The sequence below is a fragment of the Ammospiza caudacuta genome, chromosome Z, assembly GCF_027887145.1.
Source record: "Ammospiza caudacuta isolate bAmmCau1 chromosome Z, bAmmCau1.pri, whole genome shotgun sequence".
Classification (NCBI taxonomy): domain Eukaryota; kingdom Metazoa; phylum Chordata; class Aves; order Passeriformes; family Passerellidae; genus Ammospiza; species Ammospiza caudacuta.
Genome location: NC_080632.1, coordinates 78,291,793 through 78,307,384, shown reverse-complemented (window position 1 = coordinate 78,307,384; position 15,592 = coordinate 78,291,793). Strand labels below are relative to the sequence as shown.

The 15,592-nt window shown below is 45.6% G+C and overlaps 1 protein-coding gene across 1 annotated transcript in view; it reads left to right on the top strand.

The window, feature by feature from the left end:
* Positions 1–13,552, top strand: part of LOC131570955 (phospholipid-transporting ATPase ID-like) — a 73,695-nt gene extending 60,143 nt beyond the window's left edge. Inside the window, exons 22-28 of the mRNA XM_058823409.1 lie at positions 652–835; positions 2,407–2,630; positions 3,983–4,066; positions 5,064–5,309; positions 6,613–6,751; positions 8,669–8,799; positions 10,744–13,552. Of these exons, the coding sequence (XP_058679392.1) occupies positions 652–835; positions 2,407–2,630; positions 3,983–4,066; positions 5,064–5,309; positions 6,613–6,751; positions 8,669–8,799; positions 10,744–10,965 (1,230 nt within the window). The 3' untranslated portion in view covers positions 10,966–13,552. The remainder of the gene's footprint in view (positions 1–651; positions 836–2,406; positions 2,631–3,982; positions 4,067–5,063; positions 5,310–6,612; positions 6,752–8,668; positions 8,800–10,743) is intronic.
* Positions 13,553–15,592: the final 2,040 nt, after the last annotated feature.

Below are 15,592 nucleotides of genomic sequence, written 5' to 3'. Positions count from 1 at the left end.
CTCATGAAGAGCTGGAGGGGTGACTAGACATCCAATTATCTCAGTGCTTCTTGAATAGAAATAACACAGCTGACTGATTTAAAAGGTCAGCACTCAGAATAAAGCAGCCTTCTCCTTAGTTTTGTGTTTTGCTGTGTCATGCCCACCTGGGCTTAACTTTTTACATTTTTTTTTTTAATTAGGCACTTAACAAATTGAAATCTTTCCTATTTATCTCCCAGAGCTTAAATAGTAATCCAAGAGGGATGAGCGGAGACTCTCTCACATGGAGATACACAAGGCTGTCTCAGGCCCTGCAGCAGCTTCCTGCTTTTGGTGTTTGACACTTCTGCCCTCTGTCAGGTTAAATCAGCCAGAGCAGGTGCTGTGCATGCCCAGCTGTTGTTCATACCCAGATGTGGTGCATACCCAGCTGTGGTGCATATCCAGCTGTGGTGCCCCCAAAGTGCAGCCTTGTAGGAATAGGGTGCACAGTGTGATGTGCAGTGTGGATGCTCCCTGTGACTGGGTGGATGGATTCACCCACACTGGTGTAAGGGCCTGGCTCAGCTGTAGTGGGCACCTCACTGCACCCTCTGTGCCAGGCCAGGAGCTGCTGTGAGCCTGCCCTGAGCGCTCCCTTTCCTCCTTTCCTCTTTTCCTCCTTTCCAGGCTTACGCGCTGGAAGGGAACCTGGAGCTGGAGCTGGTGAGAACTGCCTGTATGTGCAAAGTGGTGATCTGCTGCCGGGTGACTCCCCTGCAGAAGGCCCAGGTGGTGGAGCTGGTGAAGAAGTACAAGAAGGCTGTGACCCTGGCGATCGGAGACGGTGCCAACGACGTCAGCATGATCAAAAGTGAGTGGTGGCTGACAGCCAGCGTGCTGTAGCAGACTGACTCAAAGAGGTGCTTGCTCTCTGAGGGAGGCTAGCAGCAGGAACACATATCTGAGTGCCTCTTGTACCACCCTCTTTGTAGAAACATGTGTCTGTGTCCCAGGTTTTGGCAGATCTCTATAGAGCACTCTCACTACAGGTTAGTTGTGTCTGCTGCCTTGTGGGTCACACTGAGCTCCTTCAGGAGCTAAGGTTGCACTAAGTGTCTCTTTTTTTGTTTCTCCCTTAGAGAAGATAAAATGGTTGGTCTTGATGATCTTACAGGTGTTTTCCAACCTAAATGGCTCTGTGATTCTATGAAAAGTCCACTTGGGCTGTGATGTGTCAATCAGTGTGTCTGCACGGCCACCATCGCAAGGACAATGTATATAACAAACAGTGTGGACCATAGAGGGCCTGACTCAAAGCAGAAATAAAATCTTTGTGCCTGTAAATATTCTGAATAATATTATGTGGGGTGCTTTTTTCAGCATTTATTTGTGTCAGGACTGTTTGTTAATTATCTCCCTTGAGTTACATATGGTAGGCTTCCAGGCCTCTCCATCCTTGAGCATCATTTGATGCTGCGTTACCTCAGTGAATTTATGAAAAAAAATCCTAACTAGGTATAATTAAATTAAGATTATTCAGAAAGACCTGTTGCTAATATTCCTTGTGTTAATTTGCAAGAATTGATTAACTGGAGCCTCTTAATTAAGAAAGAAAAGGCTAAGTAGAAAGCTTCAAGGGAGATAAGTCAGGCAGTCAGCAAAGAAAGGAGAAGAAAGTTAAAGTGTACATAATAATTAGAAACGAATCCATTCTCCCCACAAGAGGATTGAGACTATGGGGTTTTATCAATTCAGTTCAGTGGAAACATCTGAATCAAACCAGCCTTCAGCCACTAAGATTGTATTCATTAGTTAAAGCTGAATAATTAGCTGTCACATTAAGCTTATGTCCATGTTTAATAAACGCAAGTTACTATTAAAAAAAAAAAATATGTGGCTCTTCTATCTTATTATTTGATTGAACTAATAAAACCCAGGAAACATAAAAAGGCTACAGTCTGCCTTTTAGCACAGTGTCTGAGAAAATTTAAAATGGTTTGAAGATTTTGCCTGTCTGGGATGATATTTTAAGGCTCCTGGAAGGACATGCATGCATATTAAATAAAAGTCACATGTCAATATAAATTAAAGTTCCTGTTTCATAATAGCAGCCATTATAAACAACAGTATTTGTGCTGCTGGAAAGCATTCAGAAAAAAACTGTAAACTGTCACTGAACCTATAATTTCATTGAAATAATAAAAGCCCACTTATGGGAAATGTATCACAGAGCCAAAATCATAGTGCTGCTGAAAGAATTAGTGCACCAATTTTTTTTTTTTTTTTTGTTTTAAAAACTTTTCATTCTGACTTTCTATGAAGGCCGTGAGGGAATTAATACGGTATTCAATGCTGGATAATTCATTTTAAAAATTAATTTTAAAAAAGGGGGCAGTGAAAACTCTTGGTATAATGAAGTGACCAACGACCTTCTTGTTGCAGCTGCCCACATTGGGGTTGGCATCAGTGGCCAGGAGGGGATGCAGGCGGTCCTGTCCAGCGACTTCTCCTTCGCGCAGTTCCGCTACCTGCAGCGCCTGCTCCTGGTCCACGGGCGCTGGTCCTACATCCGCATGTGCAAGTTCCTCAAGTACTTCTTCTACAAGAATTTTGCCTTCACCTTGGTGCATTTTTGGTATGGCTTCTTCTCTGGCTTCTCAGCACAGGTAGGTCTGGCTTCGGTTTCATCAGGGACATGGAGGTGGTCATAGGCAGCAGCTCTGCTGTGAAAACAGGCTGAGGGTGGAGGGCAGGTTCATCTGGGAGATGCGAAAGTTTCAGGGAGATCTTAAGGCACCTTTCAGTACCTAGAAGTGCTACAAGAGAGCTGTAGAGTAACTTCTTAGCAGGGCCTATTGCAATACGACAAAGGGTTGTGATTTTAAACTAAGCTTAGGTTGATTAACAACGAAGTAGTTTTTTGCAATGAACTTTGTAAAACACTCACAGAAGTTGCCCAGAGAGGGGGTTGATGCCCCCTTACTGGAAACATTCCAGATCAGGTTGGATGGGACTCTCAGCAACCCAACCTAGCTGAAGATGTCTGTGCTGATTGGAGGGAGGTTGATTTAGATGAATTTTACAGCACTCTTCCAAGCAAAACCATTTTGTAAGTCTACATTTAGCATTTCCAAGTGAAGTGTCTGGAAACATTTCACAAGGAAATAAACAAAGCCATTCCTCCCACCTCACTAAATAAACACAAGTCTGTATTCTTTAGCCATATAGGTATAAAGGAGATATTGCTGCCTCCATTGCTGCTGCTGGAGGACAGATGCCTGGAGACAGAATACGTATATTGTGTAATCATATAATCATTAAGATTGGAAAATACTTCCTAGATCATCGAGTCCAACCAAAAACCAAACACTGTCATGTTCACCACTAAAGCATGTCCCCCAGTGCCACATCCACATGTTTTTTAAACACTCACCATCCTTTCAATGAAGATTTTTTCCCTAATATCCAGTATAAACTTTCTCCGGCATTTAGGTGCATTATGAAGCACACGCATCACTTGCAGGAATTTCAAAAGTATTCAAAGTGGTTGCAACCATCAGCTGATGACACAGATTAGAGTTTGGTGCAGATCTTGGAAGATCTACGCTTGTGCTGTTAGCATATTTGGAGCAAGCAGTTTAACCTGCGATGCCTGTGGGCATCAGGAGCTTGCCAGAGGAACACATCCAGAGTCAAAAAACTGGAGCTGGTTCATGGCAAACCAGCCTCCAACTAAACACAGATGTGGGGAGTGCAGATATCAGGAGCTGGGGGTGCAGGGTGGTGCAAAGGGATCCTGCTCTGGCTACCGCCAGCAGTGGGTGCTCAGCTGCTGAGCTGGCATAATGTGATCCTTCCCCTCTTTAGGGATGCTGAGTTTGAGTCATCTCATCCCTTTTGTCTCAGCAACAACTCAAACCAAGGTGTTGCAGCAGGTAATTGCATATACTTTCAAAGAAATGGAAAGCACAACTTTTTGCTAACTTCACTTGCTTTGTTTTTGTTTTTGTTTTCCTAGACTGTCTATGATGAGTGGTTCATTACACTTTACAATTTGGTATACACCTCTCTCCCAGTGCTAGGAATGAGTCTCTTTGATCAGGTACTGTTTCTGTCATCACTTTGGGGATTTTATTCATAGGGGTTTTGTGTCCAGGTATTTTGAGTTGGTTCCATGAAGCAAAAGCACCTGACCTTTTGGCTACATAACTGTGGTAACCTCTGAAATAATAATCTGACAGAGAGAACGTAAATCACAAAAAAAAGATGCACCAGAGAGAAGGTGTATTCCCTTCTAGTCATATAATTTGGGTTTTAGTAGTCCTGTGAGGAACAGGGAGTTGAGATAAATATGATTACCCTGATTTGGCCTTTAGGTTTCAGTGTGTGATGAGATTTTTGGGTTAGGCTCCTGCTTACAGCACCAGATGCCATTGCAACCCTCCCCTGGAGCAGTCATACCCTCCTACCTGTGTTTCTGAAGCCTGGCAAGTGACTTCCTAATGACCAGACAAAACAACTAATTAACTGGATCTCTGAAAGTTGTTTTTTTTTTTTTTTTTTTTTTTTTTTGCAAGTTCAGCCTTTCTAGTGAGTTCTTTCTGTGGTAATTTCACAGAAATTTCAACCTCACTATTACTGTTTGACTAGACAAAGGAGCAATAAAGCTGCTCCTGTGTGCATTTTACAAGTGAAATGAAGAGGCATTGGTTTATTCCAGTGGTTCAGTGCTCCACTCTGGACACTTAAGGGATCCAAGTGAGACAGCCTTGCCTGTGTGGGGAGGTATTTTCTAACCCTTAGCTTCCAGACAATTCTCTGTAGAACAGACCATGTAGTCTGCTTTAGATTAGGTGTATATTCTTTCTTTTTTTATCAGCTGTCAATTTTTTTTTAGCACAAGAAAGGTAAAATACTTTATGGAAAATATGCCCAGGTGACCTTGGGATGTGCCATGCCAGTAAGCACAACTGAGTGAATTGTGTGCTAGGCCTTTTCTCATGGAAATGCATGTCACAGGGACATGGCAGCCCTAACTGGCTCTGTGTCTTTGGCTGGGTGGCTGCCAGCAAATCTGACTGTCTCCTCTCTGCTTTCAGGATGTGGATGATCGCTGGAGCATGCTGTTCCCTCAGCTGTATGTGCCTGGCCAGCAAAACCTGTACTTTAACAAGGTGGTGTTTGTCAAGTGCATGTTGCAAGGGATCTACAGCTCCCTCATCCTCTTCTTCATCCCCTATGGGGCCATGTACAATACAATGAGAAGTGATGGGAAGGCCATTGCTGACTACCAGTCCTTTGCTCTGATGGCCCAGACCTGCTTACTGATCGTGGTGTCTGTACAGGTAAGGTGTCCCAGGTAATACCTTTAGGAATTAGTTGTTTCATGATAGCAGCATCTGGAGGGCCATTGACAGCATTGCATTTGCTACTGCATTGTGCAATCTTGCAAAAAAAGTCTCTTGACACCAGATTAGTCTCCTCAGTTCAACAGAGCAGGAGATCTGTATGCTATAAAAGATCAGGGTGACAGGAAAGAGTCTTTGCCTTGGGAAGATTGCAGTCATAACAGACAAATTAGTTAAGGCAGGGAATAGAGAAGGACATGTTCTAGTTTTATGGGAAGGGTTTGAAGCACAGGGCTGTCTGTCTGCCATCAGGCAGTTATTTATAGGTTCTCCATTATGGAGATGTCTCTGCAGCCTGGCCCAGTGCATGATGTATGTGTGACGCAGCCTGACCTTGCTGGAAGAAATAGCTAAGACTTGGTGGTAGAAAAGTCAGATGGTAGCATCAGGATGAGAGAGATTTCTGAAAAGAAAACCAATCAATCACACTTTCCTGGATAATAGTTCCTGCTGTCTGAAGTCTTTGCAGACTTGTTCTCCTAACTTATAGTGTAAGGAGAGGGGAAATGAAGCCTGACTTGTTTGAACTTACTGTGTTCAGCTCCGGGGCCTTCAGCATAAGAAGGATGAGGGCCTGTTGGAGCAAGTCCAGAGGAGGGCCATGAAGCTGATCAGAGGGCTGGAGCACCTCTGCTAAGGAGGCTGAGGATGCTGGGATTGCTCAGTCTGGAGAAGAGGAAGCTCCAGGGAGACCTCATTGCAGCCTTGCAGTACTTACCAAGGGCCACAAGAAAGCTGGGTAGGGACTTTTCACACAGGCATGGAGTAATAGAAGAAGAGTTACTGGCTTTGAGATGAGAGTGGGTTTAGGTTAGATACTAGGAACAAATTCTTCCGTGTGAGGGGGTTGAGGCACAGGCACAAGTTGCCCTGAGAAGCTGTGGATGCCCCATCCCTGGAAGTGTTCAAGGTCAGGATGAATGGGGCTCTGGTCTAGTGGAAGGTGTCTCTGCCTAAGGCAGTGGGATTGGAACAGGATGATCTTTAAAGTCCCTTAGTATCCTGTCTCTGGGACTGGCCACTAGTGAATGCTTGAGAAGAGGGAACAGCAGGATAAATGTAGTAATCTTGCCTTCAATGGTTTCCCAGAATCTTATGATTTGTGACCTGTTATTTCTTGAGGCTTGAATGAATAGCATGCTCAGGGGGAGATGTACAAAGCAGAGGACAAGCTGTGTTCAGCACAGATCTGCTAAATCAGGAAGGCACTGACAATAGCTGCATTGCTCTCTTCTTTCAGATTGGCTTGGACACCTCTTACTGGACAGTTGTCAACCAGTTCTTCATCTGGGGCAGCCTTTCTGTTTATTTTGCTATCACCTTCACCATGTACAGTGACGGCATGTACCTGATCTTCACAGCCTCCTTTCCCTTCATTGGTAAGCCTGGGGACAAATCTGGATTGCACTCAGAATGGATATACTGCAGGGCTTAAAGTTTCCAAGCATTTCTATGTATATTTCAGGATATATTGGTTGCCTTTTCTGCAAGAAATGCCAGGATATTTCTGAGGGTTGCTGGGATTTATTTTGAATCCCATCCATCCAGGTGAATGTGTGCCATGTTCCCTTCCTTGTGTAAGATTCCCATGCAGTCATAAGAATTGTCTTTTAAATAAAGATAATGAGCTGGATGGAATGCTTTCTGCTACTCTTCTATGTCTGGGTTCCAGATATCCAATTTTTACAGCTATATAGGAGCGTCTTATTTGTAGCTGTGTGATCTTTTTAAATAAGTTAACATTTTGGCATAGGAACGCATAGAAGTACAACATCCAGTCAGACATGAGAAAAATGCCATGTGATTATGGTGAGCCTTCTGCCAGGATAAATGGCAAAATCCCCAACAACAAAACATACCAGTGGTGACCAGGTCTTTGTAGTTATTGTACACAACAGATTTCTTTTTCTTTTTTTTCATTTTTGAACATGTGCAAAAAATGAAAGATAAAAGATGAGTCCATCACCTGAGACTTTGACCAGGATGAACATGTACTTATATGTAAGCAAAGTAATTAAAAGTAATCCAGATGTTTTTAATAGCTCTGTGCATCCATAGCCAATATAGATAAAACATTGTAATGAGTCTCTACTTACGAAATCCCAACATTTTTTATTTCAAGTCTCAGATCTTTGTATTAATCAATGCCTTCATTTTTTACTGACTTTTTCAGTAAAAACTTCTTTTGTCTATCTTCACTGCAACAGCAAAGGCCTTAGAAATATCTGAGATGCAGGTTAGTTGTTGCAACATATCTTTCAAGCAGATGATCACATCCACTTTGAGATGGCTTTAAGAATCAAAAATGCTGAGTGAGAGAAATCAGAATGTCTGTTCAGTTTCCCAGGGCAGGTGGACAGTTGGACTGGATTATCTTGAAGGTCTCTTCCCACCTTGAGGATTCTATGATGGTTATAACTCACTTGCCAGGGGTGTCTCATCTGCTGCTCCGTTGTTACTACATTGATCAAAGAAGCCACAATGCTGAGGGCCTCTTAATAAGGTCCCAGTTTGAAACCATTTTTTTTTTAAGGAAAGTGTTTCTAGTCTGGACTAAGACAACTTGTTTACTTACATTTCAGTGAAGTTGTATTACAGCAGAATTTGGCCAACTGGAAAGAAAATATTCAGCAAATATACTGCCAACACCAGCATCATTAAGTCCTGTAATGAGGGTTTTGCAGACTGTTTGTTCTATTCTACATTCCCACAGTTTTGTAAAAGCCAGAAATGAGCACTTTGGTTTCAAAGGAGGTGTCAGTGACATGCCACCACGTGGCAGTGGTGCTGCCAATACCCCATTAGGCTACACTGTCTGTGCAGTTCCCCAGAGCAACACATGCTCCTCTCACAAAGGGCAGTGATTCCCATTGCCTGCTGGGCAGAGCCAGTATTTCATATCCTTTAGGAAATGGTGCAGGGAAGCAAGAAAGCATTTTTCTTCCTTTTGCGCTGGAGTCCTGGGCTGCTGCTTAAGGTCTCCTGAATGTTTATATCAATCCTTTGCTGTGATTTGACTCTTCACAGAGAGAAAAGACTCACTCTGACACCATTGTCCACCTGGGTTGTTGCTGCAGTCATGTCTGGACATTGCATTTCTCTTTGCTCATCTCAGACAGTGACAGTGGCTTTGCAGTTCTCTCTACAGCCAGGTGATTTCAATGTTGGAGATGATGTCCGCCTTGTATTTTGGTCTATTTGCCAGGTGCTCTGAAATCACAGAGAGCAACAGGGAATAATGGTGGGAGCTGCTGCTTTTGCAGTTTTAATCATGTGTGTGTTTGTTTGTTTTCCAGGTACGGCTCGTAACACACTCAGCCAACCCAACGTGTGGCTGGCCATCTTCCTCAGCATCGCCCTCTGCGTGCTGCCCGTGGTTGGCTTCCGATTCCTGAAGGCTCAGTTAAAGCCTACTCCCAGTGACAAAGTAAGGAGATACCTCATTAAACCAGAAATCCTGCTTGCCACAGCCTAGGCTCACCGTGGAGCCACATCTCATGGGCTTGGCATCACCTGGGCTGTGTGTCTGTATTGGTGCAACTGCTGCCATCTGTCTGTCCTTCACTCCCCAGAGAACAAGGATTGAATTTTGGGTTTGGCACTGTTCAAACCATCTGCAGCTGGGACCAAGGCTGAGATTATTTAGATGTGGATTAGATTGCTCTGAGGCAGGAAAGCTGCACTATTTTTAGATGCAGGGTTTAAGCGCTGTGGCTCAGTGGCAAAGGAGTGGCATGTTCCTCCTGCCCTGATGCTGTGCAGTTTTTAGCCTGGCAGACCACAGGCTTTCACCCTCCACCAGGGAATATATGTTTGCTGGGGATTTTTTTACTTATTTCAGAATTTACTTTTTGTAGCCAATGGCTGTATGCCCCCTCTGGAACCAGCTTCCCTCCCATCCCTGGGAATATGAAGGTGAGGGCACCAGGGCAGGGAGAGGCAGGGAGTGATGGAGTGGGCAGGGAGCGCACTGCTCACTGCAGCCAAGGGACCCCTCAAGAGCATCAGCGCACTCAGAGCTCCCCGGGCTCGCTCCCAAGCAGGAGCATTTGCTGAATGCTGCTGCCACCTCGTGCTTCCTTCCTCTCCCTGCGCCGAGCTGCTGCGAATCGGGGTCAGAGCACAGCCCCAGGGCAAGGCTCCGCAGCTGACGCCCTCCCTGGTCATCCCCGGGGTGGCTGTAGGAGAACATGTCAGGGGAATTCTCAGCCCTCACAGAGAGGGTAGGCGGGTGTTAGGGACCTGCTGGGTAGGGAGGTCCTTGGGACACAGCTGGATGCATTTGGGGGGTGTAAAAATGGGCAGAGTTTACCCCAGATGAGCAGAATTCAAACACGGCTGTCGCACAGAATCCCAGCCTCACTGCTGAGGTTGAGCGTCCCTCTCTCTCTAGCACAAAATTACCTCTCTGCCTCCTCTTGGAAGTGAATGGTCACAGGATAGGAATGGGTTTCCAGCTCTCCAGCTCCACAGAGTCCCCCAGATGGCAGCAGACAGGCCTGATGTTTAGAGAGGCCAAGCACCTGCCGCTGCCATTGTGTCAAGCAAGAAGCACAGGAGTCTGGCAGCTGGGGGTTCTGCTGAGCCACAGGCTCTCAAGAGCAGCATTAGACAGCCCCATTCTGAAAAGGTTCTTGACAGCAGATTAACTCAGTGGCCACCTGGAAGCAGAAAGCCCACTATCTGCAAATAAAGTGCAGTATTTATTTCCCATCTGCCAAGGAATACAGGAATCTCTCAATTATCCCTGTAAGCATTCAAAGCCAAGTTGTATGAGGTGTTGATATACCTGATATAGTGGCAGCGGGGTTGGAATGAGATGATCCTCAAGGTCCCTTCCAACCCAAGCCACTCTATGATTTCATAGTTCTATAACATTCATCATTGTAATCATAAAAAGCTTTTATGTATCAGAAACTCCCTTTACTAGCCTGTTTTCTATATTAAATATGCCAGTCCTTGAATGTTTCTTTATTAGTTTTCTGGAATTTTGACTTTTTGAGATGACTTTCACATTGTGGGTGATTTGAGTGAAAGTCCTACAGCGATACCCCAACCATGGCATATCAGAGATGTGGGGAATTCATGGAAATAAAATTCCCTCTCATGATTTACAGATGATGCTCCCATTAACACCTTTTAGAATGGAATGGAATGGAATGGAATGGAATGGAATAGAATAGAATAGAATAGAATAGAATAGAATAGAATAGAATAGAATAGAATAGAATAGAATATTCCTCATTTTTCCTCTGGATTTCTGCTTTTGTTTCCCTTTCTCTGCTCCTCTTCCCTCTGCTTGTTAATGATGCATTTAATGATGCTTGTTAATAATGACTCCGCTTTTCCCGCCTTCTCTTGTGGTTCCCAGGTGCTGCTGAAGATCAAGGAAGCCAAGAAGAGGCCCCCTCCGCCCTCTCCGAAGCGGCGCCTGCGCCGCACCAGCACGCGCCGCTCCGGCTACGCCTTCTCCCACCAGCACGGCTTCGGAGCCCTCATCATGTCCGGGAGGAATATGAGGCCAAAGTCACCTTTTGCCACTACGGGAACATTTTCACCCAACAGTGACAAATATAAACACAAAGGATTGTAACGGAGGAGGAAAAAAAAAGGAGAGAAGAAAAAAGACACACCCCACTTCACCCCCTTTTCCCCCTTAAAGATTAACAAAGCAAACCAAAGTAAAGGGCTGTCAGGAGAGGGGGCTGTGCTGCCTGCAAGGCACCAAGATGCTGGCTACCCAGAACTCTGCCCTCTGGGCTGCCAAATTGAGGACTTGGGGCTTTCCTTTCACCCACGTGCACTCTCTGATTCTAGTTTCTTCTCCAGAGACATGTGCTGCTGCTGGGGAAGGCGAGCAGGGTGACCTGCAGCGTGGAGTTGCATGGTATCTCAGAGGGCCTCCCTGGCACAAGAGAGAGCGTGCTGTGGGAGGCATCTCTGCTCCCTGAGATTGTTCATAATGATAATATTTTTTTCTCTCTCTAACTATATACCTCAGAGCAAAGAGAATTTCAGCCTGAGGAAAAGGTTGAATTGGCAATGTCTTTCTCAGTCATGTGCCTTCTATTTTTCTTCATGAATCCACTCTGGGCCGTATTACTGGGGTGACAGTATTGACCCCAGGTGTGCCTTAGGTCCAGCCACACAACCCACAAATCCATAGCCTTTGTAACATGTGTGATTTTGTAGCCTTTTGACTGTGATCCGCTTTCTCAAGAGATGGCCAGTACCCAAACACCACCCTCTTCCCACATCTGCCATCAGGAAATGCTGCAAGCTCAGAGAAACCCTTAGTAGGTCAAGGGACCAGGAGCTGACAGTCATCAGCCTGCCCTGATTTATCTGGGTTGCAAATCTGCTCTTGTAAAGGATTATTGTCCTCAGAACCCTCTCAAGTTTTGTAATTGGGCACCAGCCATTTCATTTAGACTTAAAATAAAAGAGCAGAAGGCACTCAGGCTTCCTTATGGATCAAATAATGAAATCCGGCCCCTGAGAAGCCCATGTCATGATTAGGGCTCACCTGAGCTGCCAGCACGAGGCATCTGCCCCCCCTTAATAGAATGAGGTGTGTACACATCTGGCTTGATGGTGACCACACCAGAATTACTGAAGCCAGAAAAGCTATTTCATGGCCAGCAGCTGAAATAACCTTTGCTCCACTGGTGCTGGGGTTCAGTGTGAGGGATGAAGCATGGCCTGGTGGCTCCCTCACCCTCCCTGATGAGCAGAGTGGCCACAATTCAGAGGAACTCAGTGAGGCCTCAGGAGTCTCTGCAGTGTTTCATGGCTGCAGTGTTTCTCTGTGCTGGCTCAAATTTTAGTTGGGAACAGGTTATCTATCAAACACGGGTAGCAGAGAGCTGAAAATCCAACCAGTCTGACTGCCAGCAGAGGGACCTAAAATGCACAGACGCAGCTAAAGACGTGGTGATCCTGAGGGACTGGGATTTGCTCGCTGTTTTGTCACAGCAACTCCATAATCAGCAGGGTTACTGGGTGGAAGGCCAGCGTGGCAGCATGAGAGTCTGTCCTGCCAGCACTGCTGAGCTGTCTAAATGCAGCTTTTTTTGTGCAGAGGACTAAGCCTCTGGCTGTTGTTACGGGGGTGGTTTTTTGTTTGTGTTTTTTTGTTGAAGTTGGGTTTTTTTTTCATCTCCATTATACAAATTTAGACTCCTTTCATAATTTGAATTGGATTTTTTTTGTGCAGTAATCAGTTGATATTTATGAGACTCTGCCCTGAGTCCCTGTGCTGTCAGGAAGCAGTGTATGATGGCAAGAGGCCAGCCATGTCCCCGTGTCATGGAACACCCTGCTGCCTGTGGTCCCAGTTTCAGCAATTACTGTGTGAGATTGTTTGAGCTCTAATAGAAGGTTTCATCTCCCTGTGTTTTAATTTAGTGCAGGAAAGAAAAAAACAAAACCCACAACCATACTAGTCCGTTGCACCTGCTGCTTGGGGAGGCTTGTTGCAAACTGTGGTATTAAATTTCAGCATGGCCAGTGCAAAACTGGAGCTGGGACTGGGTCCAGACTTCAGTGTCTAGGAGCTGCTTGCTAGGGAAGGAGTAAATTATCTGGTGATCTCCCCTGGAAGGAGACACCTGAGTAAAGTGAGAGCCTGCACTCTGGCTGAGGAAACCACTGTGGTAATTCATGCTTGTCACCTCCCCCTGATTTACCATTCACTTTGCAGAGACAATCATGGCCTTCTGAGCAGGATTATGCTTTTCACAGTCAGCCTCCCTGGGGTTAGGGGGGAAAGGAGAATTTGTGCAGATAAGCAGACATAGCCATGATACCCAGACTGGTCTGTGGATTGAAAGTCCTATCAAAGCTGTTCCTGGCATCTGATGCAGCAGAATATATTGCAGAGCAGCAGAGGCAGACCTTGTGCTGACAGAGCAAGGAAAATCTGACACTGTGCCTCTCTTGTCATACAGTTTACGTGCAAAGTACTCACCTTCTGGCTAAAAGGGGATTTGAAAATGTTGGCTACAACATGTAGGGGATAATAAAGCTGTTGGTGAGCTTGCACCAGATACAATTCTTTCGGTGGTTTAACACAATCAGCATCTGAAACACATCAGCTGGCAGTGATGTCTGTCCTACATCACTCCTGATTTTGTAAAATAATTGGTTTTTTTTAATAAAAAGAGAATATTGGGATGATAGATTCCGTGGCACACTGTTAATTGATGTAACAAGTTTATACGCAGAAGTGCACGGGGGGGGACGGTCTGTAGGACAATGGATCTGAGACGGCAACCCTTTTCATCCGGTATCCTGACGCGGTAAGCACACAAATTCCCAAAATTTTCCATCCTGGCTAGGATGTTTTAAGAGGAAACTTAGAGGAAACGTCAGACATCCTTAGGCGGAGGACCCGTTGTGGGCGGGCAGCGCGGAGAGCCCGCCCCGCGGAGCGGCTGTAAACAGCGGAGCGATGCGGGCGCTCGGTAAGGGACGGCGGCGGGGATTGTGCGGGAATGTACGGGAACTGTGCGGGAATTGCGCGGGCAGGAGCGGGGCCGCTGCTTCTCGTGTGCGCGGTGCTCTGCTGGGCTCCCCGGGGGAGGTCAGACCGCGTGTCATCGTCTGTGCCGTGTCTGAAAATTATAATTTGGTCTTCTGTGAGGCTCTGGTTTTTCACAGACATGTCAAAAATTAATCCCTGAAATAGATTTTGGAGTTTGTTTTCACCCTCTCCCTTTTTTCCTCCTCATTATTCCATAATATAAATATTCACAGTTTGAACATTGTTTTGCTGTTGTGCCTGTACTTGCTGCCCTGCTGGGCTGCAATTTGGGGGTCGAGAATGATAGTGATAATGATAATAATGATAAGGCTCTGATGGTGTTGAGGCACTAGAACAGGAGGCCCAGAGAAGCTGTAGGTGCCCTGTTCTTGGGAGTGCTCAAGGCCAGGTTGGATGGGGCTCTGAACAGCCTGGTCTGGTGCAGGGTGTCCCTGCCCATGGCAGGGGGATGGAACAAGGCGGTCTTTAAGATCCCTTCCAATGCAAACCATTCTGTGATTCTTGATAACCAGTGATGACGTGTTTCCTTGTCTTACGCTGCAGCAGAGCAGAGCTTGGAACAGCTCTCTCTGCTGAACCCACAGGGTGACAGTGAGCAATCTCTGTGCCTGATACCGTGAGGCAGCAGGTGTGTTTGGGCAGAGGCACATCAAGGGTGTTCTCCGTTGCTAACTGCAACACCTGCATTCCAGGCTGCCTCGTAGCTCTCACTCTGCCCGTGTGCATCCACACAACTCTCTCCCACTGACCTGTACCCTGGAAATCCTTACTCGTGAGCAGCTCTTAGGAAATGGGAGGGCAGAGGAGCAGTACGTGCTTGCCCTGGGCTCTCCAGTTGGATACTCAGCAAAGTCTGTTGCATGAATGGAGACATCTCAGTAATGACCCACACTAATTACCAGCTGGAACAAAACCAGGAGCACAAAGGCCCTCTTGGATAACTGTGGGCACATGCACTGTATCTCTAACCCCATGAGACCTCTGATAAAATTCTTCGTAAATCCAGGTATTTCAGTTGGAAAGCTTCCTGTCCTAAGGGTTGATTTTCCTCTCTCTCTAATTTTCAACCTAAATGTGTTCACTGCATTTATTCTCTTGTTGTCATGCCAGCTTTACACTTTTGCTTCAGCACTTTTGTTTGTCTCCTGTGATATATTTAGACAGCAATCCTATCCGCTCTCTGCCTACATTTGCCTAGGCTAAACAAGCCAGGCTCTTAAGTTTCTTCTTGTTTGATAGGTTTTTTGTTTCCCTCAGGCCCTTTCTGCACCTGTTCATTTGAGTTTATAATTTTTAAATGTGGGTGACCAGAATTTTTTTGCATGATGCTTCTTTTATCAGTGCCTATACAATAGCTCTGGTATTTCACTGCCTCGCCTAGGACTATGTTTGCTTTTCTTACAGCCTCATCATCTCTGTGTTCTTCAACACTGTTTTAGTGGTTATTTTTCCTAATTTTCTTATGAACATGCACAATTGTTAGCTAAATTAGGTTAGCTACATAGATACCTCTCCTCTCATGCCTGACAACACGGGGAGGAGCTGAAGTCATCACAGAATAAGTCTGCGCATGCTGATGCTTTAAACTGGTGCCTTGTCCTCAGGGCCAAGCTTTTTCCATGAGGGCTGGCAAGGACATTCTGCTACATCTGCTGATGTGTTGGCTGATGTAAAT